Source organism: Bos taurus, chromosome 27 (assembly GCF_002263795.3).
Source record: "Bos taurus isolate L1 Dominette 01449 registration number 42190680 breed Hereford chromosome 27, ARS-UCD2.0, whole genome shotgun sequence".
Lineage (NCBI taxonomy): Eukaryota > Metazoa > Chordata > Mammalia > Artiodactyla > Bovidae > Bos > Bos taurus.
Window position 1 is genome coordinate 13,677,128 of NC_037354.1, and position 23,385 is coordinate 13,700,512.

General features: G+C 40.3%; 1 protein-coding gene across 8 annotated transcripts in view; it reads left to right on the forward strand.

The window, feature by feature from the left end:
- TENM3 (teneurin transmembrane protein 3) overlaps positions 1–23,385 on the forward strand; it is a 1,022,495-nt gene that overhangs the window by 925,184 nt on the left and 73,926 nt on the right. For all 8 annotated transcript variants that reach the window (XM_059882199.1, XM_059882198.1, XM_059882197.1 and 5 more), the window contains 2 exons: positions 7,929–8,075; positions 23,026–23,242. In XM_059882199.1, coding sequence (XP_059738182.1) covers positions 7,929–8,075; positions 23,026–23,242 — 364 coding nt within the window. The remainder of the gene's footprint in view (positions 1–7,928; positions 8,076–23,025; positions 23,243–23,385) is intronic.

Below are 23,385 nucleotides of genomic sequence, written 5' to 3' on the forward strand. Positions count from 1 at the left end.
GTTCACTGATAATCCAAAAACAGATGTGCTTATGGTCTGCCTTACCCAGGTACACGGTTCTCCGTATGCCGAGTTCTACATAGGGCTTCTTTGTTAAGTGTTATGGACTTGGAAATTTTGGCTACTTTGCTAACATTTTGACCTGGAGGAAGTTATTTAATTTCCCGTGTCTCAGTTTCCTCATTTGAGAAATAGGGAAGATAATAAAGAGGTGGTAAAAATTAAATGAGCCAATTCGTGTTAAATGCTTAGCATAGTTTTCAGCACATAGAAACAGTCGGTCAAGGCTAGTGATTGTTAATAGTGCTGTACACAATTAGGATGGATGGGCAAGGGGAGAGGAGCAGGTGGATGAAGGAGAGGGGAAGGATGTAAAATGAGGTATTTCACATATGCTTCTTTCACAAAAGGTAATCTTTGTATTATTCAGAGAATTTCTTCAAAAGCTGCAGACACATGTAGGACAGAGTAGGAATACCATAATAAGTACATTTAATCATTTTACTCAGCAGATATTAAGAATCCCTTATGAGCAATGGGAGTACAGTGATTAGCATGGCCATAGAGTTTGTATTTCTAATGGGAAAGGTTTACAGGTCAGTTCGCATATGTCTATGTATCATTAAAGCCTTATGATTTCCTGGACTGTCTTAACTGACATGAATTGATCTCTGGATATTTTCTCTTTTTTTACATTTAGCCTGCTGTTTGTACTCCTAGACTTCATCCATGAGACATATTCGGGGGGAAATGAGAACAATCAGTTAGCTAGCGGAAATGGAGGGAGGAGGTCTGCCCATGATTTTGGTTTTTTTATATTTTTGCGAGGGGCCACACCATGCAGCGTGTAAGATCTTAGTTCCCCAACCAAGGATCGAACCCACGCTCCCTCATTGGAAGCGCAGAGTCTTAACCACTGGACTACCAGGGAACTCTACATAATTTTGACAGATAAGCAAATGGGGCAACAACATGTAGGCAGAATTTCTTAAAAGGTGCTGTTCTTCCATACTCTCCATGTTGGGAATGCAAACTGGTATAAGACTGTGAGCAGGCTTCTTCCCAGGGGTCTGTGGAATCCATGTCCTTTGCTAAGTGGTACAGACAAGAGCAAATCATTCTGTGTTCAACCCCACCCCACCTCCCCAAAAGTAAAGGGAAAGATATGGTAAACAGGGACCTTGAAAAGAGCAAGCATTCTTTTTAAAAAGAAGCACCTCAAGGGGAGTGTGTGACGAGGATACAGTGCTAATCATTTGGTTTGGTGATGCTGGAGGTTTATGAGCTAATCGTATACAACAATTCTTTTGCTGAGCCACACCCTTCTTCCACGTCTCAGATTTCACTGAGCCCTTGCCCACCTGTACCAGCAAGTAGACAGGGACTCCCCATGCATGAGCTGGAAACCAGAGCGGTGGTTTCATTTGTTATGTTCCGGGATGACTGTGTATCCAAATGGATTTTGAAAGAGAGACAGTTCAGACCATGATGAGCCAATGCATCTGGAGATCAAGGGCTCCATTTTTAAATGTCCAGCACTCACCTGCGTTCTTCCCTGGTGGCTCAGATGGTAAAGACTCTGCCTGCAATGCAATACAGGAGACCTGAGTTTGATCCTTGGGTCAGGAGAAGGGAATAGCTACCCATTCCAGTATTCTTGCCTGGAGAAGTCCATGGACAGAGGATCCTGGCAGGCTACAGCCCATGGGGTCACAAAGAGTCAGACATTACTAAGCAACTAACACTTTCACTTTTACCTGTTCTGTGCACTTTGCCAAGTAAGCCACGTAGGTGTCAAAAACGTGGGAGTACCACCCTGTGACTTTGGGAAACAATTATCTGCTGAGATTCACGTGAGGTCAGGAAAGATTGCACAGTACTTCTGAGCTTCTTTCATCCATTTCTTCTACTGAAGAAAAATTTTTTGTTAGTTTATAAATGTCTAAGACTGCAGGGAGATCAAACCAGTCAATCCTAAAGGAAATCAATCCTGAATATTCATTGGAAGGACTGATGCTGAAGCTGAAGCTCTAATACTTTGGCCACCTGATGCAAAGAGCCAACTCATTAGAAAAGACTCTGATTCTAGGAAAGATTGAAGGCAGGAGGAGAAGGGGATGACAGAGGATGAGATGGCTGGGTGGCATCACGGACTCAATGGACATGAGTTTGAGTAAACTCCGGGAGTTGATTTTGGACAGGGAGGCCTGGTGTGCTGAGGTCCATGAGGTCGCAAAGAGTCAGACACGACTGAGTGACTGAACTGAAATGTCTAAGAAGAGGCATTGTGACAGTGGTTACCTTCCAGAGCCAGGCAGCCTGGCCGGCTAGCCTGTGACCTCACACAGACTGCCTCATTCTTCCTTTCTTCATCTGTATTTACCGTATCAGCTGTATTTACATCCTAGGGTTGTGGTGGAGATTGAATGAGAGAATGATGAAGTGCTTAGAGCTAGAAATTCAGGCATCATTAATACATCAGCTAGGTGTTCATAATTTGCCAGTTATGAAACCAGGGCTCCAGAAATGCTCAAGTCATAAGCAGCGCTTTGTGAGCTTTTGTGCATTTTTTCAGGGGGCAGGGAGAGAAACCAGAGATTATGGAGAATCCGTAACTCCCAGCACTTTTCTCAGAGAACTGAGACCGTGAAAAGATTAAAAACCACTGTCTTACAGAAAATACGGTAATACTCATCCACTTATGCCCCATTTGATCTTCTTAAAAGATAAATATAAATAACCTAAACCTGCAGAAAAATCCGAAAGATCCAAACATAGTATGCTTAGAAAAATGCAGATTTTGGATCTAATGTGTCCTGCATTAATAAATGATGTGAAATGTTAAAAAAAAAAAAAGATAAATAATCAAAACTCCAGGGAAAGTGTTTTATGAATACAACATTTTACCACGGAACAGTTTTTTTCCAAGGGCTCCATTTTATATGTCAAGCACTCATATTTATAAATAGAGTTTTCTTCTATAAAGCAAATTTAAAACTTCTTAGTAGATCTAACAGAAACAACTTTCCTTCAATGTCAGAATACACTTACTCATTTTCAAAGTGATTTTTTTTTGCAACTTAATGTGCAGTTCAGCAATTATTAGGTGTATTAATTTTTAAATATACTGTATTATTTTTATGATTATTGTTCCTAATGGCTTTTTACAACATGCCTGCATTTTTCTGATAATTTCCTGTATTGACTTATATAATGATGTTTTCATTGTTGCAATTATTACTTTTAATAATTCTTTGAACCTCATATATGGACATCTTCTTTTAACTTCATTATTTAGAGCCAGGCTCTTGTGGTATTGTTGGACATTTTACTCTTCAAGGCCAAAATGTAGAAAGTGGTTGGTTTTTTTTTTTAACCTCCTTCCTCTCTTAGTTTTAAGCTATCAGCCTAACAACTATTTCCTATGATATAAAATGCAAATGACAAATTTTGGTATTTTTTCCGCAGTGCAGATATTTTTCTTATGGTCGGTTTGTAAAATGTGCCTTAAACATTTTTAATATTTAAATCTTTGTGTAAAATTTGACCTGCTGTGTACTTCAAATCTGTTTTCTAATTTCAGCTCCACTTTTGACATTCTCTTGGTCCAATGACGAACCTTCCTTTACCTGTAATTCCTTGTTTTGCATAATCGATTGTTTGCGAAAGTAATAGGATTGGCTGGATTCTGATTTATTCTTCCTTTAGAATTTCTAATCCAGATCAGGATTAATTCCTTATTGTTGTGTGTTAATTGAAGTGGACCTGATGTAAAAGCCAAAAGCTTATTCTCCAACTCTGATAAGTGGTATTAATAATTCCCTAGAACCTGGTTGAACCAGAAACTCCAGAATGTTTTAAGGCACGTTATTTATCCTCCATATCAAACGAGCACTCATGGGACTCTACTGGGTTATATAACGCTTGGAAGGAATTATTAAGAAATTACATGAATGATGTTATACAGTAATACAGTTGTATTTTAATGCTTGAAAAACAATTATTTTATGAAATTATAATTGCAGGTTAGTGCCTGACACTGTTTCTCGAACCCCTCCTTCACTTCCCCCACAATATATTGTCAGTTAGCTGTAAACATGCTTATTTTTAAATGCAGTTCAGAAGCCTCTAATGGAATCCTGTGGCAAAGTGAAGCATCCTTTCATATAAACGGTGCAGATGGGTCTGAACCATTTATGGTTTTGTTTATGCACGTGACAGAACTGCCAGGCTTTAGTCGCTCAACTGAAAGTTATAGTTTAAATCATTCTGTTAAGAGTTCCGCGACCACTTGCATATGTCAGTAATGAAAAATAATCAACATAAGCGTCTTTGAAAAGCAATTTTAGATCATTAAAGATGCATGAATTTTGACAAAGCAAGAAGATCTGAGGCTTATTAAGAATATATTAGGTCTCTCTGTTGAGTGAAGAGAGAGGGATTTTTATGCTTCTGTTCAAGAGGAAAGGTGTAGGCTAATTGTAACCTCATGAAAGATTAAATGGACAGGTACAGTAAGAGACTTCAGTCTTCATCCTGACTCTTCCTGCAAAGCTTTTGTGAGAAACAGAGCCTATTCCTGTATGAATCCTGAAAGGAAACAAGATCTTAGAACAGTCTGTATTTCCTAATGGGCTACATACGGGTTACATCATTGTCCATCCGCCAAGTAGTCAAGGGCTGCTGGGTAAATCGTATAGAATTTAATGCATGCCTTTTTCATAATACTATATTACATTTGCTTTTTTGTTTTATTATTAACAATTAAAGTTTGATCTTTTGTAAATATGCAAGCAACTCGAGAGAAGGTGAATGAAGTAGAATTTCTGTGGGTGTATGTCACAGATTAAAGAAAGCATCTGAAAATGTATCAGGGTTCCCCCAGGGCTGCTGTGTGTTCTTTCTGCCCTTCCACCGTGTAACCTTTATGAAACTACTTTGTTCAAAACAAATTGAAAGAGAATTACTTTCTCACCCCCTCCAAAAGTTTGATATTTGTAAATCTCATAGTTTTGTAAATTTCCAAAATTCTCTAATGACAAAAATTGATTCCATTTGTTCTACTTAGTTATGAAGGTATAATCTTAGGAAGAATCGGAATGGGTCCGTCCCAAATAATCAGCAAAAGGAAGCGTTAGTTTACCTGCACACTTTCCCTTAAAGTGCTGAATATTTCCTGGAATCGTGACCGCATTTGCTAAAATGGGAATATACTGCATTTGTAGAAGATATGAAGTGCATCTCTGTCGTGTGATGTCTGATGTCAGCTGCAGCTGCTCAATTTGCATGTAAATTCTGAAAATTTCCTTGTCCCGTGTGACACTTCTGAAATGTCTGTCTGTTCTTTTTTCCTTTTTAATTTCTCAAGCTCACTATTTGGATAAGATAGTTAAAGGTACTGTATACTTGCTCTTTGTTGACATATCTCCATATATATCTCTATATAACCATGTTTAGCTTGTAGTAGGTATGAAAATAGATTGTTTTCCTGCATATTTTTGTAAATGATAAATCAGGCCTACATTATGTGAAATCCTTTGGATTTAAAGTATTGAGACTTCAGTGTCTGTGTCTCATTTTTATAATTTTGGGTTATCACAGATTTCATTCCTATGTAAAAGCATTAGTCTTCACTGGAACCAAAAACTGAAGATAACAGTATATTTGCTGTTTTTTGTTTATGGAGTTTTTTTGGGTTTCTTTTTTTTTTTTTGGCTTTAAGACCTTCATTCTTGGCAATTCAGCTCATAAGCTTTAAATTCTACATCAAAGAATCACAAACGCTCACTCTTATCACAGAATAAGAAATTGTCAATCTAAAGAAGATTCTAGTTAACATATGTTGAGAGAAATCTCATTTATCCTCATATGGAAACTCCTTTGGCTTTATCTCAATGTTTCAAAATATATGTGATATCATAATTTATGTTTTGGGATTTTCTTTAAAAAAAAAACTACAAAATACTGTGCATTCTAGAGAACGAAAATGGTAACTCTTCTCAGCAGAAAACAGCAGATTCTTTGTCTTCAGTTATCATAGAAATAAGTGAAAACCATATCTTTCAGAAGAGAAGAGTCCCTTTCCCTCGCTCCTCAGATTACCTTTTTTTAATTCCTTGTTTGTGCTTTTCATTGGAATATGAAATTATTCATGGCAGTACCCAGGCTTTCATGTAATAACTTCCTGTGTGCACACAGTCAACTGCTGCGTCCCTTTGTCACTGGGGCAATTAAACCTTTTTTTTTTTTTTCATTAAAAACACAACAGAGACATCCATAAGGAAAATTTACCTTTTAGGCATTGAATAATCCATAAAAACAGATGGTAATTGTCTGAAAGAAAAGAAGCAGCAAAATTAATATTCTCCTGACTTGATGGCGTCCGTAAGTCTAATTTCATCATACCCTGCCGCAAGGGACTGTCAAAACAGTCTTCTTTCTGTTAACTCTAATCTGAAGAGACAGAAAGTCTCTTTGAGATCTTTTCAAGTTCCACAGCGAAGGAGGGAAAGCCAGTTATATGAATAATTCTTTTAATACAGACCTAAAATAAACATCCTTAAAGAGATGGTTCCCTTAAATTTGGTCACCGAAACAAGCATTCTAGTTATAAGAAGCTAGAACAAACCCCCAACTGCTAGAGCAGGCATTAACTCATATACATATATACTTTATACCAAATTATAAATTAATTCTTTCCAAAGAGATCTGGTTAAGAGCCCATTATCCTTGCCATCTTAGAGCGTTTATACCCTCGTTTCTGTCAGTGCCATGTCACACTCATAGAGAAGAGCACCAGAACCTACCCTAGTGTCATGCTCATAAACAGATCATGTTGGCTGCATGCCAGTTACCATCCGTAGGAAGTGGCAGAATTTGTTTTTGTTTTTTTTTTTTAATGTCATGTTAGACTGAAACAATTATAGATTTTGGATATATTAAATTATTTTCATTGTTTCCCAAATTTTCCCTCCTTGCCCATAAAAGCAGACAAGATAGGATATAAAGGTAACAGCATAAAAGCTCTAGGGAGATTGTCACTAACTATCACTCTTCTGCGCTCTGTCTTGAAGCACGTCACTACCGTGTTTTGTTCAGTCTCTCGATGTTTTACTGTGGTCCTTATGGTATTTCATTTCGTCCGTCCTGAGTAATCAGATATGCACAGCTATTACATTTAGTTGGAAATCCTGTCAGTCCCGTCCCATCCGTATGCAGCCTGAATCCTAATGTTTGTTAGAATAGATGCTAAGCTGCTTCACTATTTCCTGGGCTTTGCTTATTCTGTGAAAAGGAATGTACTCTCGGCATAAAGTATAGTCATTGATACTGGCCTATACTTTGTGCAATTATTTAATGCACTGTAATTTCACATGAATATATGGCAACTCTGAGGCCAGATAAAATTAACGTTCTCTTTTGAACATCCTTCATAGCCACGTACCCACGCATTCATGCTTTTAAATTTAGAGGGAATTTTTGAAAGCAACAAGGCACTTTTAAGAAGATGTGTCCTAACCAATGACCAGTAATGTTTACAGCAGATTAAAAATCTGTTCTAGGGCTTCTGAAATGATCTCGCTGTGATGCTTTTTTCACACTTTAATCATCAACCTTGTTGCTTTGCTAAAGGAAAAAAAAATGTAAGTTAATTTTGTCTGGCCTGCAGCAATTTTAGTGGGTCATTGCAGACATTTCTGTCCTGCACAGGTAAGTGGTGTCTCAAGGGTCAGGCCAATCAAAGATGCCACTTGGATAAGAATCAGATTCCTTAGATTGCGTTGCTCTTTCTATCCATGTGCAATTACAGTATTTGTGCTGTTTCGAAAGGCCTGTTCCCACTAAGTGTCCCTCATCTGTTTATTTGAGGTGCAAAAACTTTAAATACTCAAATCACTTGTGTTGTCCTTCTTTGTCTCTTTTGACAGAGGGATGCCCCGGTCTGTGCAACAGCAACGGAAGGTGCACGCTAGACCAAAACGGCTGGCACTGTGTTTGCCAGCCAGGGTGGCGAGGAGCAGGATGCGACGTAGCCATGGAGACCCTCTGCACTGACAGCAAAGACAATGAGGGAGGTAAGAGATGCGGAGCGGGAAGGCGAGCCTGTGCCAGAACGCGGTTCATAAGTTCTCGTGGGTCCATGGTTATCTGTTACCAAAAAAAAATTTTGATCCCCACAGGTTAGATTGATTGAAAAATGTATAAGTGCTGATGGAATGATTTTGCTCCCTGTTTTCCCTGAAACAAATGCAAGATTATTATCATTCAGGGAAAAGGCAAGGTAACCGAGCTACTGTATAATGTACATTATTCTCCATTTCTTGTCCTAATCTCCAGGTGATGATTCTCCTTGATGCAGTTTTTAGGGCCCTGTGAACTGGGAGCTCAAGAGCAGTATGTTAATAACGGAACAGACCAAAAGATGCAGGGTAGTTCCCGAGCTCTTCTGTCGAAAGGCCAGGAAGAGAAAGCAATCCCCTTGAAGCTGTACTTCCAGGGTCTTTTTATCCTTAACTTTACAGCCTGTGAAAAGGAGTATGATATTCCACCCCATGTAAGCCCAGAGTGAAGAAATAGTTATTTTTTCCCGTTGTGCCCATCCTCTGTGCTGGTATGTTTCGATCTCAGAGAATAGAGAGTGAGAGTGAGTGTCTGCGTGTGCAGCGGTGGAGCTGTTCGCTGTTGGTGTCCCTTTCGGCCTGAGTTTTTCAGGAGGAATTATTGTAGTTTCTGTCTAGCCCTCTCTGGTCACCTGCTCCACGTGTGACCTGCCCTATGCGTGTTTCCCTTCCTCCACCTTCACTGAGCCTGCCCTTCTGGGAGTGTCCACGTGGGCAGTTTGGTGATGGTTCCCTTCCTCCACCTTCATTGAGCCTGCCCTTCTGGGAGTGTCCACGTGGGCAGTTCGGTGATGGTTACGAGTGCAGGTTTGCAGTCAGGTCTTCACTCCACCAGGAAATGGCAACACACTCCAGTATTCTTGTCTGGAAAATCCCATGGACACAGGAGCCTGGTGGACTACAGCCCATGGGGTCGCAAAGAGTCAGGCATGACTTAGTACTGAGCACACGTGCATCACTCCACCTCGTACTGCTTATATGACCGTAGACAAGATCCTGGCTGTGTTAAACTTCACGTGTTTCACATGTCAAATAGGCATAAAGGAGTTTGTGGAAGCACTGAAAGAATGTTTGTGAATTGCCAGGGCTATGTTACATTGTAAGGAGCAGCTCTCATTATCCAGTTTTCCTTCTTTCGCTTTCAAAGTGCTCACCTTGACTAGGTGGACTTCATAAAAGGTTGTCAGAGAAGGCTGAAGTGGCCCTTTCCTTTCCAAATAGAGCAGACATGACATCCGACAGATGCCCACAGTAAAGCAAGTGTCATGAAAAAGCAAGTCATGTGAATGTGGCGGGTGTGGATTCCCAGTGCATATAAAAGTTATGCCTATTGGATACTGTTAAATTACCCTATACTGTAGCCTGTTCAAGTGTGTGGTAGCATTGTGTCTAAAAACAACATATATACCTTAATATAAAAATACTTTATTGCTAAAAAATGTTAACCGTCATCTGAGCCTTAAGCAAGTTGTAGTAGTAACATGAAAGGTCACAGATCACCATCAGAAATATAATAATGATGAAAAACCTTGAAATATTGCAAGAATTACCAAAACATGAGACAGAGACACATGGTAAGCAAGTGCTGTTGGGAAAATGGCACGTTGGGCTTGCTCCACTTCGAGTTGCCACACACCTTGGAATTGTGAAAAATGCAACATCTTCCCCTTAAAGGGAAGCACAGTAAAACAAGGCCTGCCCTGTACTGTTCTCTAGGAAGCAGGGTGGTCAGAACCAAGTCTCAGCTCTCCTCCTTGCCCCCAACATACACACACACACAACACACAGAGTCATTCTCAAACCAGATGTTACTTGTTTCTCATCTTCCTGACTACGAGTTGCAGTTCTCCCCGTTCATCCCCAGCTATCTGTCCACTCTTCCGTTCCTGCCTAACTGTTCACTCATTTCCCTGTGCTCCTTTAACATGGACTGTCAAGAAACTTGAGCCACAAATTCTGCGCTCTGCTGTCTGTCCTGATGGATGTAGGTGTTTGGTCCTTAGCCCTCGAAGCTTTTTCTGCCTGATAATACACAGTTGCCTCTCTCGCCTCCCTGTGCCCCGGTGCTGTCGCAGAAACTGCAGCATCAGTCCTCTGCACGCCCATACAGCAGCCTTCCCCTCCCTCCCAGGAAGCCCCTACCCCTGGGAAGAAGGCTAGCTTGCCTTCCTCCTTGATCAGATGTTTCACCCTCGTGTTCTAAGAGATTACACTGAGGAGGTTACACCTCTGGCAGAGAGAAGCAAACTTCAGGGCCCAGTCTGCAGAGCCTGCAGAGTAATTTAGGGGCTGATCAACTCTTTAGTGTCCTTATCGGCTAAGGCGGTTTCTCTCTTTCCTCAGAATTTATCAGCTGTGAATTGGCCTCGTTCCCTCTTTGTTTATTCTTATTAGCATGAAGCTCTGCTATCTCTAGACTTCCCTCTCCAAGGGGAAATCGGACCTGATAGAAGACCTCCTGTGGCTTCTCTGCTTATCTCATATAATTTGTATTCCTGTCCCTAACCTAATTTTTCTCATCTTCTGAGAAGGAACCTCAGCACCAGCTTTGTTACACCCTAAGATTATAACCTGGGTGCCTTATAACCCAAGCTAGAGGATTCCTTGAACTTAAGCATGGGTTATGTGTATACAGACAATATTTTTCACACTAAACACCAACTTAAGACACAGTCTGGTGATTGAGGATATTATTGCCATTACCGTTAGATGAGGACAGTAAAACAGAACATTTAAAATAAGGACTGTAGTTGAAATTCTGTGACGTGTGGCAGCTGTGCCATGATAGATACATTATCTACATTTGGTGTCAAAAATAGTGAATTAGCCAGAAAGTTGCTAAGTAGTTTCATTTAACATATTAAGCAACTAAAAAAGGAGAAAATGAAGAGGTTGATTTGACTTGAATCAAAAATTAAATGCTTCATAGTCTAGTCTGAGCAAATTTGTAGAGCACAACTCTAAGAACTTTACAGACCACACATGCACAGAGAGAGAAAGAGAGAAAGAGAGAGAGAGAGAAAGTTGCTTACTAGTGGCAGAAAAGTTCTATCTCCGGGTAAGAATGATAGAAGCTTCCGTGGTCTCTCAGATGGTAAAGAATCTGCCTGCAATGCAGGAGACCCAGGTTTGATCCCCAGGTAGGGAAGATCCCCTGAAGAAGGAAATGGCTACCCACTCCAGTGTTCTGGCCTGGAGAATTCCATGGACAGAGGAGCCTGGAGGGCTACAGTCCATGGGTCGCAAAGAATTGAACACAACTGAGCGACTAACACTTTTACTTTCACTTTTTTTTTTTTTCCAAGGATGGTGGGCGGGCAGAAAAACAGATTATTCTATCAGAATATGAATAGCCATCAATAGCGTTTCATTTTATTATAACCATTTCATAGGGCTAGTAGAGTTCTGTTACTTTCTTCTATTCTCTCTCCTTCTTTCCCTCCAAATTCCAGCCCTCTTACTTTGTTGTGGTTCAGCCACTAACTTGTGTTCAACTCTCTGCGACCCCATGGACTGTAGCCCACCTTTACTGCCTCCAGGAGTTTGCTCCCCTCTTACTTGAGAACAGGAAAGTCAGTGCTGGCGTCTCTGGCATGCTTTCCATGCCCCAGCCTGACAAGGCAGCTCTCCAGTTCCCCCAATACTTGAGAAAGCACCATTGCTTTCGCCTGGTCACACTGCTAAGACTCGCATTCGATAGGGAGTGTCTTGACTTCAATAGCTCCCCATATGGTGGTCCCACAGTGCGAGCATCAAAATGCAACAGCTTGCCAGAGACAACTCTTACCTTTATAGAAACTCAAGGTAGATACTCATGAATGAGCTGATTTCTCCAAAATACGTAATCTGTGGCAGTGGCTGCCATGTTCCTATCGTTCTTCTCATTAGAGAGATGTGGTCAGAGCTCCCTTTGACATCTTGCTTTCCTGTCCGGTCCTCAAATAGACAGCTCCCCTATGGATACCTGAGGCATAAGAGGCAAGTCTTCTTCTGCAGATTGGATGGTGGAAGGCCCAAGAATGACTTAAACCTCTTCCTAAATTCTGTGCAAGATGGTAGAATGTCAGAATATAAATCCTGCCAGGAATGATGCCTCTTACTTTTAAGTACATGGAGTTATTCTTTGTCCTTCAGAGTTATTAATATTACTTTGTGGGGATATGCCAGGAAGATATACCTCAAACAGGTTTTTTTTTAATACCTTTAGAGCCTGGAAAATCCCATGGACGGAGGAGCCTGGTAGGCTGCAGCCCATGGGGTCGCGAAGAGTCAGACATGACTGAGCGACTTCACTTTCACTTTTTACTTTCATACATTGGAGAAGGAAATGGCAACCCACTCCAGTGTTCTTGCCTGGAGAATCCCAGGGACGGGGGAGTCTGGTGGGCTGCCATGTGTGGGGTCGCACAGAGTCGGACACGACTGAAGCGACTTAGCAGCAGCAGCAGCAGAGTCTGATCATAGTAGAAAAAAGAAGCACAATTCAACTGAGGTTATTTAGAAATGAAAAAACAGTACTGAGAGAGGGAGGAAGAAAAATACAAATAGAAGATTCAAACTGCAGAAGCAAGCAGGTGTGTGTGCTAGAAATGACAAAGAAGAGGGAAATGATGAATGATATTTTAATGTAAGCATCAGAATGAATGTGATGAATGGACAGAGGCAGTCTAAGTTTGGAGATTTCCAAATGAAAATAAGGAAACATTTGAAAATACATTTATAAAAAGTTCTAGCAGGAGGATGAGATGGTTGTGTTCTCCAGAATATATTTTTAAAAAAAGAAAAGGTAAATAAAATAGAAAAAAAATCAGAAGGGGAATGGTTTAAAAAAGAACAAAAAAAGGAAGGAAGAGAGGGAAGGAAGGAGGAAGAGAATGGAGGAAATTATGAGTTCCGAAAGTGAAAATCGCTCAGTCGTATCTGACTCTTTGTGACCACATGGACTATACAGTCAAATGGAATTCTCCAGGCCAGAATACTAGAGTGGGCAGCCTTTCCCTTTTCCAGGGGATCTTCCCAACCCAGGGATCGAACCCAGGTCTCCCTCATTGCAGTCAGATTGTTTACCAGCTGAGCCACAAGGTAAGCCCATAAGAGTTCCTGGGTACTTCTTAAAAAGAATCCAGATGTCAGAATGAAGAGTGGCACTCAGTATCAGAGCCTTGAAATACATTATCCTGGCAGATGATTTGGGGGGAAATTACTTTTTTTTGCAAGACTCCGTGAGATCCTACTGCAGAGGAGAGGGGCTTCCCAGGTGGCTCAGCAGTAAAGAATCCCCCTGCAATGCAGGAGACACGGGTTCGATCCCTGGGTCAGGAAGATCCCCTGGAGGAGGGCATGGCAATCCACTCCAGTATTCTTGCCTGAAGAATCACATGGGCAGAGGAGCCTGGAGGACTAGTCCATAGGGTTGTAAAGAGTCAGACACGACTGAAGCGAGTTAGCATACATTCAGGGGAGAGATTTAGGTTACTTTGAACCCTGAGCGCCAAAGAATTGATGTTTTTGAACTGTGGTGTTGGAGAAGACTCTTGAGAGTCCCTTGGGCTGCAAGGAGATCCAACCAGTCCATTCTGAAGGAGATCAGTCCTGGGTGTTCTTTGGAAGGAATGATGCTAAAGCTGAAACTCCAGTACTTTGGCCACCTCATGCGAAGAGTTGACTCATTGGAAAAGACTCTGATGCTGGGAGGGATTGAGGGCAGAAGGAAAAGGGGATGACAGAGGATGAGATGGCTGGATGGCATCACCAACTTGATGGACGTGAGTCTGAGTGAACTCCAGGAGTTGGTGATGGACAGGGAGGCCTGGCGTGCTGCGATTCATGGGGTTGCAAAGAGTCGGACACGACTGAGCGACTGAACTGAGCTGAACCCTTTTATTATCCACAGAAGTTTTAGATCCCAGGAGAATCCCATTCTAGAAAAGAGAAGTCCACCTTTGCTTTCAGAAGCATGGGGTTTGACCACTGTTTTTGAATGAGTTTTAGAAGAGGAAAAATATTCACACAGGCTGAAACTAACAGTCTTCCCTATATTTTATACCCATTACCATTCGCTGCCACTGCAAGCTTTAGAACAACAAAGAGCATTGTCCAGAACCTCTTTAGACAGTGTCCCCTTTCTCCGGGTTAAGAACCTCTGCATTCTTGGGCAGGATTATTACTAGCAGCCATACACAGTGCTGGGAAAGATTGAGGGCAGGAGGAGAAAGGGGCGACAGAGGACAAGATGGTTGGAGGACATCACTGACTCAATGGACATGAGTTTGAGCAAGCTCCAGCAGATGGTGAAGACAGGAAAGCCTGGTGTGCTGCAGACAGACCTTGGGGTCGCAAGAGTCGGGCATGACTTAGCAGCTGAACAACAACAAATTGTCAAGATCACCACTGTCAACAACTCAGAGTGCGGGTCTCTACGCCTCCTCAGTGAGCTTAGACGCACACTTAATGTCTTTAAACGAGAACAGGATAGGTACTGTTCTAAATTTGATCCTGCCAAAGAGATTTTTTTCATGTCAGTACGTGTAGGTCTGTCTCCTACTTTATAACAGAAGCACAGATGTCCTGATTAATTCTACCACTACTCCATTAATAATCATTTAGTTGTTTCTTATTTTTTTGCTCTTGGTATAAAGGCAGATCTGTAGGGAATCTGTGTGTGGGTATATGTGTGTTTATCTGCATATAAATCTTTGTGTAAATGTACACATATTTCTTTGGAACAGATTTGTAGAAATGAAATTGCTGGGTCACAGGGTGCTTTAAATTTAATTCTGGTAGCTGCTGCCAAATTGCCTCACACTAAGTTTTCACCACTGTACACTTCATGGGTAGGAGTGTGTTTATTTTCCCCATGTTCATAGTCTGTACATAATCATTGTGCATAAGCAAAATTGTCCAACAAAATGAAAAATATGAATTTTGTCTGCTGGGTGGAAATGATTCCATTTTTATTGTTTTCATTTGCATTTCCCTAATTACGAGTTAGATTGATGATCTTTATATATGCTCCTTGACTGTGTTTCTTCTTTTTCTGGTTGCTTATTTATTTCTCTTGACCATTTTTTTTCTATGGAGTTTTTTTACTTTTCCTTTTTAATTTTAAGGATTTTTTAAAAAATATATTCTACTTATCAGCTCTTTATGAAGTGTGTTGTAGATAATTTACCTCAAGTTTTCATTATCTTTTAACCTTGTTTATGGCATCTTTCATCATGCAGAAGTTTTCAGATGATAAGCTTTTACAAGGCAAATGTTTATAAGGTTTAACTTTTCCTTCCTGAATTTGGGATTATCTGTCTTTATGAGTACATAAGGCCTTGCCCTTTTGAGATTATATGTGGTATTTCATATAATTTCTTTTAATACTTTTTACAATTGTATGGATTGCCTAATGTCCAACTTATCAAGAACATGTAAAAGTACGTATTAGAGTAAAAAAGAAAAAGGAATTCAAGGATTAGCATGGTATCTGAGGACAGGAAAATGGTGATGAAAGAAAGCAGTGTGTGTCTCTGTTGTAGAAAAAGTTTTTTTAACTTTGTATTTTATGTTAGAGTATAGCCGATGAACAAGGTGGTTATAGTTTCAGATGTACAACAGAGCGACCCGGCCATACATATACGTCTCTCCATTCACCCCCAAACTCCCAGGCTGCCACATAACATGGAGCAGAGTTTCCTGTGCTATACAGTGGGTCCTTGTTGGTTATCTGTTGTAAAGAATGGCCATCATCAAAAAATCTCCAAGCAATAGATGCTGGAGAGGGTGTGGAGCGAAGGGAACCCTCCTACACTGATGGGATTGCAGATTGGCCCAGCCACAATGGAGGACAGTATGGTGGTTCCTGGAAAAAAAAAAAAAACACCTAAAAATCTGCTGTGCTTTTAAGACATCCTTTTGGCCTGTTTTGATCTCATAATCTCTAGGAACTGAATTTATTCTTCACTTTGTTCAACAAAATTTTTGTATGCGTGCTCAGTGCCAAAAAGAATGTGTCCTAAATTCTGGGAGCCACAACAGTGGACTAGACTGGCCCTCAAGGAACTTGGTGAAATGGGTGTCTGAGCTGATTGCTAAAGGAATTGGGGAGGGAGCCGGGATAAGAGCAGTGAGAGGTCTCCAGCAGAGGAAATAATAATCACAAAGGTCTCATAAGCCATGTTAAGGAGTTCTAACTACTCAGAAAGCAGCAGGGACCAATTAAAGGAAGCATTTTACCTAGAGAAGTGAAATAATCACATTTGATTTCTGCCAAGAGTACTCTGACAGAAGTGTCGAGAATGAATAGCTGGGACAAGACTGGAGCCTGGGAAACCAAGCTCTTGTTGAGATCTTGTGAAGAGGTGACCATGGTAGCCTGAAGGGTCTTTTCAGTGAAATAAAAAGAAAGCTGACTCAGGACATGTTTGGGGTAGGGAAAAGGAGGAGCTGGCCATTGATTAGGTGCAGAGAAAAAGGGAGGAGAGGAGTGAAGGACGACGCTCAGGTTTCTACTTTGAGAACCTGGGTGAGTGGATAGCGGAGACATTCATTGAAGTAAGAAATGCAGAGAAAGTGGTCTGTCCAGAGAAGATCGTGTATGTTGCCTTTTCCACATGTTAAGTTTTCGATGCCTGTGTAATATCCAAGTGGAAATATCTACAAGGCAGGTTGTGGATTGGGAATTCAGGAGAATAAACAGCCTGGGGTCATTACGATTGAAATGATGCAAACCAGGAGGAAAAGTCTGTTAATCAGACAAACCAGGAAGATACGCAAAACCAAACATGATTCAGATTCAGTAATAAGCAAATGAATTTCATGTATGTTACAGAATGGTGACCCAAAAGAGAAACAAAATGTATACCCATGCCCTTTGAAGATTCTAAAATCCACAGATAAAATACTGCATCAGGTATCCTACCTTGGGAGTTCCCTGGTGGTCCAGGACTGTGCTTCCACTGCAGGGGGCTGAGGTTCCATACCTGTTCAGGGAACTAAGATCCCACAAACCACGCTGTGCAGCCAAGAAAAAACGTAAAGATATATTTGGGGGGCGGGGGGTGGTGGCGCTTCCCAGGTACTGCCTGTGGTAAAGAGTCCACCTGCCAGTGCTGGAAACACAGGAGATGCGGGTTTGATCCTTGGGTCCGAAAGAAGGGATCCCCCGGAGAAGGAAATGGCAACCACTCCAGTATTCTTGCCTAAAAAATTCCATGGACAGAGGAGCCTGGTAGGCAGCAGTGCATGGGATCACAAAAAGTCTGACACAGCCGAGCAGCCATGACACTTTTTAAAAATAAAATTAAATATATATATTTTTAATTTTTTAAAGAATTTCTGCCTCTACCTCCAGCTTGGAATGAGGGAGAAAGACTTCCAAATACTGTGGGTAAGAGCTTTAATTACCTTTAGAATGAAGATGAAAATTCATTCAAAGGAAATTCATGACTTTTTATCCAGTTAGTATATCAAGGTTTTGAAAAAAATGTTAAACTATCCATAGCTGCTTAAAAGACAAAAGTGAGAGTTTTGACAAGCAGGTCAAAGTCAGCATAGAGTGTAAATTAGGAAATGATGGAGTCAGACATTTTAATAATCTAGTAAAATGTGCATTGTTTAACTTTACCAGAAAAAAAAAATAATGATTTAAAGACAAAGGAAACAGGGCAGGGTAGAAACTTAAAAGCAAGACTAAAGGTTGACAAATTATGACCTCTGGGCCAAAGCTTGTTTTTGTAAATAAAGTTTTATTGAGACATAGTCACACCCACTTATTTACATATTGTCTCTGGCTGCTTTAGAGCTATCAGTTCATCAAGGCAGAGTTAAATACTTGTAGCAGGGACTATATGGCCCATAAAACCTGAAATATTTTTTATCTGGTCCTTTACAAAATAAGTTTGCCAACCACTGTTACAAACCAGTGAAAGTCCTAGGAAAGATGAGAGCATATTTTTTAATAACTAGAGCAATAATACTGAGGATTAAGTGGAAGGAAGCATAAACTATATTGTCTACTTTATATCAAAATACCACCTATATTGCAAAGCCTAACCTGGAGAAAGAAAGGCTCTTAACTGATCATTGAAGTTGTTATTCAGTGGGTTTTGAACATTTCTGAGTTTCTTTAGGTCTTTTTTATGATTAATTCTATTAGATACGGCTTCTACGCCAATACCAATTTAAGCCAACCTCATATTCCTGAGACTAAAATGGAATGTCGATGATTTTAAGAAGCTCATCTACGAAGTCAATTTTACTACAATAGACATTTGGGCAAGTGGATAATCAACTTTAGTGGTACTAGATAGCCCTAGCTATGTGAATATAGGCAAAGAATGAAAAATGTTTTCTCAAGTTATAGGAAGCCAGATTCATAAGCATCCGTCACTTGCTTGGGCAAGTTACTGATAAACTCTGCAGAAAAATAACAAACCATGCGTCCCTGCATCTTGGCTGTTGAAAATGAGATTCTGTCTCTGATTGATGTTAGCAGAGAGGCTTGTAAAAATGCATTTCCAACTGATTAGTTCAGAAGGTGTCAATCTCATGCAGTTTTATGACCTGCAGACCACATGCCAGATGCACATTTGGTTTTTATAAACTAACAAAGATGAATGATGAGATTTGAGCATTCCTGTTTGGCAACTGTACCATATAGTGCCTAAAGGAAGGCATTCAGGGAGTATTATGCGGGACCGAAGGAGGGGGGATTTAACCCTTAATTTACCAGGTTAATGGAAATAAAATGTAACCTTTGGAGGTTTCACTTTCTAGTTATGTCTAAAAAATGAATGTAAGGGAAAAACTTGCAAGAATATCAAATATTTATATGGAATTACTCTCCCAAGCATACTCATTCTAAATCCATGGAGTAAGAACTCTTAAATATACACATACACACACACACACACACACACACACGTATATATATATACATATATATATACATATACATATATATACACACATATACACGTGTGTGTGCGTGCTCAGTCATGTCCAACTCTTTGCAACCCCATGCACTGTAGACCACCAGGTTCCTCTGTCCGTGGAATTTTCCAGGCAAGAATACTGGAGTGGGTTTGCATTTCCTTCTCCAAGGGATCTTCGCAACCTGGTCACTGAACCCATGTCTCTTGTGTCTCCTTCATTGGCAAATGGTTTCTTTACTAGCTGAGCCACCAGGGAAGCTTAAATTATAAAACATACTAAAGATTCCTCATGAAGTCTCAACCTTCATGAGGTTGAGATTATAAATCATGAATTGTTACTAAAAGAATTTTTTAATTGTTTTTTTGAAGCTAAAATTATTTGGGTGCAATAGGTCAATCATCTGCTACTTTAAAAATCTGAGTCTTAATAACTTACGCTTTTGTGTCTTTGAGACAGATGGAGAAAAAATGCAGTATATTGCATATTATAACATATCCTCATGAAAAATAAGCCTCTAGCATAGTTTCATCTTTCTTCCACTAGAAATATTGAGAAATATTTAGACATTTTTCATCTTTGTGGCCTTTTGGTTAAAAAAGCAATATTTTGATAAATTTCTCTGAAATTTCAAAGCTCAGTTTCATTTGATTTTCTTAAAACATGATTTTGAATTTTTGTCACAGAATAGATATGTGCTTTCAAATAATTAACAATCCATTTTTTAGAACTGTAACAGACATACACATGAAAATGTAGCTATAATAAAGAAACTATAAGATCTGCTTATCAGAAATTCAGACTCATACATTTTCATGTGTATAAAAATTACAGTCATGCAAAAAAATAGTCATGCAAAAGAGTTCAGCATCATACATTTAATTCTAATACTTATTAAGCTCTTTTTTTCAACTATATGGGAAATAGTGAAATTTTTAGTTAATGTCTCTGGATAAGCTACATCTCTTTCAGTTTTAAGTGACAGAAAAGCCAGCCCAAACAGGCTTAAGAAAGAAGGCAGCACTTTGACTTCTAGAACTGAAAAGCCCAGGTCAGGTCAGTTCAGTTCAGTTCAGTCACTCAGTCGTATCTGAGTCTTTGCGACCCCATGAAGCCCAGGTCAGATGCAGCTTATTGCAAAAGCCCCAAAGATGTCACTGTGACGTTTTAATTTTTTCTCTCCAGCTCTTCACTTTGACTCTTCTGGGAAGGCTCCTTTCCGAGACAGGTTCTAATGTAGTGGCAGCCGGGGAGATGGGATAACCCCAGCCTCACAGCCTGACAGCTCCAAGCCTGGAGGGATGGGGGTGGGGAAGGATGGCTTTTTAGATAGTTCCTGAAGTTCAGTCCAGTTTGACAGATTAGGTCCCATGTCCATTTCTGAACCGAACACAAAGGGAGATAAGCACATAGACCGAAAGTTGAGGAGGACTGGCTGTCCAAATGAAAATTCAGAGTAGCTCCAAAGAAAGCAGAATGAGTGTTAGGAGAAGCCACAGGTGTTCACAGCACTCTTTTTCAGGGGGGCAAAATGACTGAAGGACACTGAGCCAGGCCACTCATCTGTTTCTTACCTTATCTGTGTTGTTGTTGACCTACTTACAGACTGGGCAATATGATTCAACTTAGTCTGTTTTATTTTGTCTCAGTTTGCTTTCAGATAATGAATGGGCAAGCATATGTTCTATTAATAAGAGTAGCCTAAAGCAAAAAAGAAAAAAAAAAAACCTAGTGTATTTTTTTTTAATAAATGTTTTCAAAACACCTGTGTAAATAAAACATTGGTCAACCAGATATTTTCAGCTGAGTTTGCCATAATAAAGTCACGCTGAGACCTGAAACTTAGGTTTTAAGATTTTCTAATGATTTTGTCCCGGAGAAGGCAATGGCACCCCACTCCAGTACTCTTGCCTGGAAAATCCCATGGACAGAGAAGCCTGGTGGGCTGCAGTCCATGGGGTCGCTAAGAGTCAGACACGACTGAGCGCCTTCACTTTCACTTTTCACTTTCCTGCATTGGAGAAGGAAATGGCAACCCACTCCAGTGTTCTTGCCTAGAGAATCCCAGGGACGGGGGAGCCTGGTGGGCTGCCGTCTATGGTGTCTCACAGAGTCGGACACGACTGAAGCGACTTAGCAGCAGCAGCAGCAGCAATTATTTTGTCCATTCTCCCAATGGTGATTAAAGTCTGCAGAAACTGTTTTTATTAATCTGTACTGAGAAATGTAGTAGCCAAACAGATCAAAATTCACATATCAACTGGTCACTGAAAAATGACCTTAAAGAATAATGTCATGAAACCATTATCCTAACACTCTTATCTGCTAATGGGATGGTTTATATGTTTCAAACAAAATTCTTACATGGCCCATTGAATATAGTTTCCTTTTGATGTTCCTGGAGAAGGCTCGGGAAGATTCTAACCTTTATTCTTTTTATGTCACCAACACCTGTAGGTCAATTTTGAGTGATAGATTTCTTATCATTTTCAATATTATAGCTTATTTACATTACCCATATTTTTATTAACATCTTCATTTTACAGGAGGCATATTAATAGAGCTCAGGTTCCAGTTTAAATTTTGAGAAATGACTTAATTATATTTGAAATATACTTTACCATCCTTGGGCTTCCATGGTGGCTCAGACAGTAAAGAATCTACCTGCAATGCAAGAGACCCAGGTTCGATCCCTGGGTCAGGAAGATCCCCTGGAAAAGGAAATGGCTACCACTCCAGTAATTCTTGCCTGGAGAATCCCCATGGACAGAAGAGTCTGGCAGGATACAGTCCATGGGGTCACCAAGAGTAGGGTACAACTGAGCAACTAATGTTTACCATCCTTGGGAAAATGATTTCCTTGAAAGGTGACTGGCTCATCTCATCTATTATATGTTAATTTGTATTAGTATTTCACAGACTTCCATTTTCGGACCTTTTCCCAAATTTTAGGTGGGAGAACAGCCAGTCAGTGGAGCGGTCTGCACACACACAGTATTATCAGTCAGTGGCGTGGTCTGCACACACACAGTATTAGTCAGTGGAGCGCTCTGCACACACACAGTATTATCAGTCAGTGGAGTGGTCTGCACACCCAGTATTATCAGTCAGTGGAGCGGTCTACACACACAGTATTGTCGGTCAGTGGAACGGTCTGCACACCCAGTATTATCAGTCAATGGAATGGTTTGCATACACACAGTATTATCAGCCAGTGGAGTGGTTTGCACACACACAGTATTATCAGTCGATGGAATGGTTTGCACACACCCAGTATTATCAGCCAATGGAGTGGTTTGCACACACACAGTATTATCAGTCGATGGAATGGTTTGCATACACACAGTATTATCAGTCGATGGAATGGTTTGCACACACACAGTAGTTGTCAGTCAGTGGAGCGGTCTACACACACAGTAGTTGTCCAAGTGCACCGTATTCTGGCGCGGTTAGTGGCACCTTAAAACAATTAAACAGTTAAAACAATTAAAACAGTAACACCAGAGTTCACTGATCACCATCACAAATACAATAATAATGCAAAAGTGGAAAATCACAAGAATTACCAGAATGTAACAGAGACACAAAGTGAGCAGATGCTGTTTGAAAAAATGGCACCAATAGACTTGCTCCATGCAGTGTTGCCACAAACCTCTGATTTGTTAAAAAAGAAAAACCTCAACATCTGCCAAGGGCAATAAAATGAGATCTGCCTGTAATACATTGTTCTAAACAGTCATTTATTTTTTATTCAGAACCAACATTATATAATTCTTTTCAGTCATCTCCATTGCAAACATTTACTATCTATGAAAGCAACTGTAGCTATTGTATTTGATTTCAAAAAGGATGCCAGAAATTACTGTTAGATAGGAGGAACAAATAGTTGAATGTGAAAAAAAATAGCCAGTCAACAAACAAAACTTATTCTGCATCATGGCCGAAAAAGAGGAATTTTCTAACTGGTTTACATCTCTCTCTACAGATGGACTTATTGACTGCATGGATCCTGATTGCTGTTTACAGAGTTCCTGCCAAAATCAGCCTTACTGTCGGGGACTGCCTGACCCCCAAGATATCATCAGCCAAAGCTTACAGTCACCATCTCAGCAAGCTGCCAAATCCTTCTATGACCGCATCAGTTTTCTCATAGGATCTGATAGCACCCACGTCATACCTGGAGAAAGTCCTTTCAATAAGAGGTTAATACACTTTTCCTTACATAGATTTGTAATGATATTATCAACAGTTATAAGCCCTTAATATAAAATGCTGATGACTGCAAATTTGAGGAAAGTGCCTTTTTTAAATGTAGTTTTTCATCGTTCGGCACATCCTTCACCAA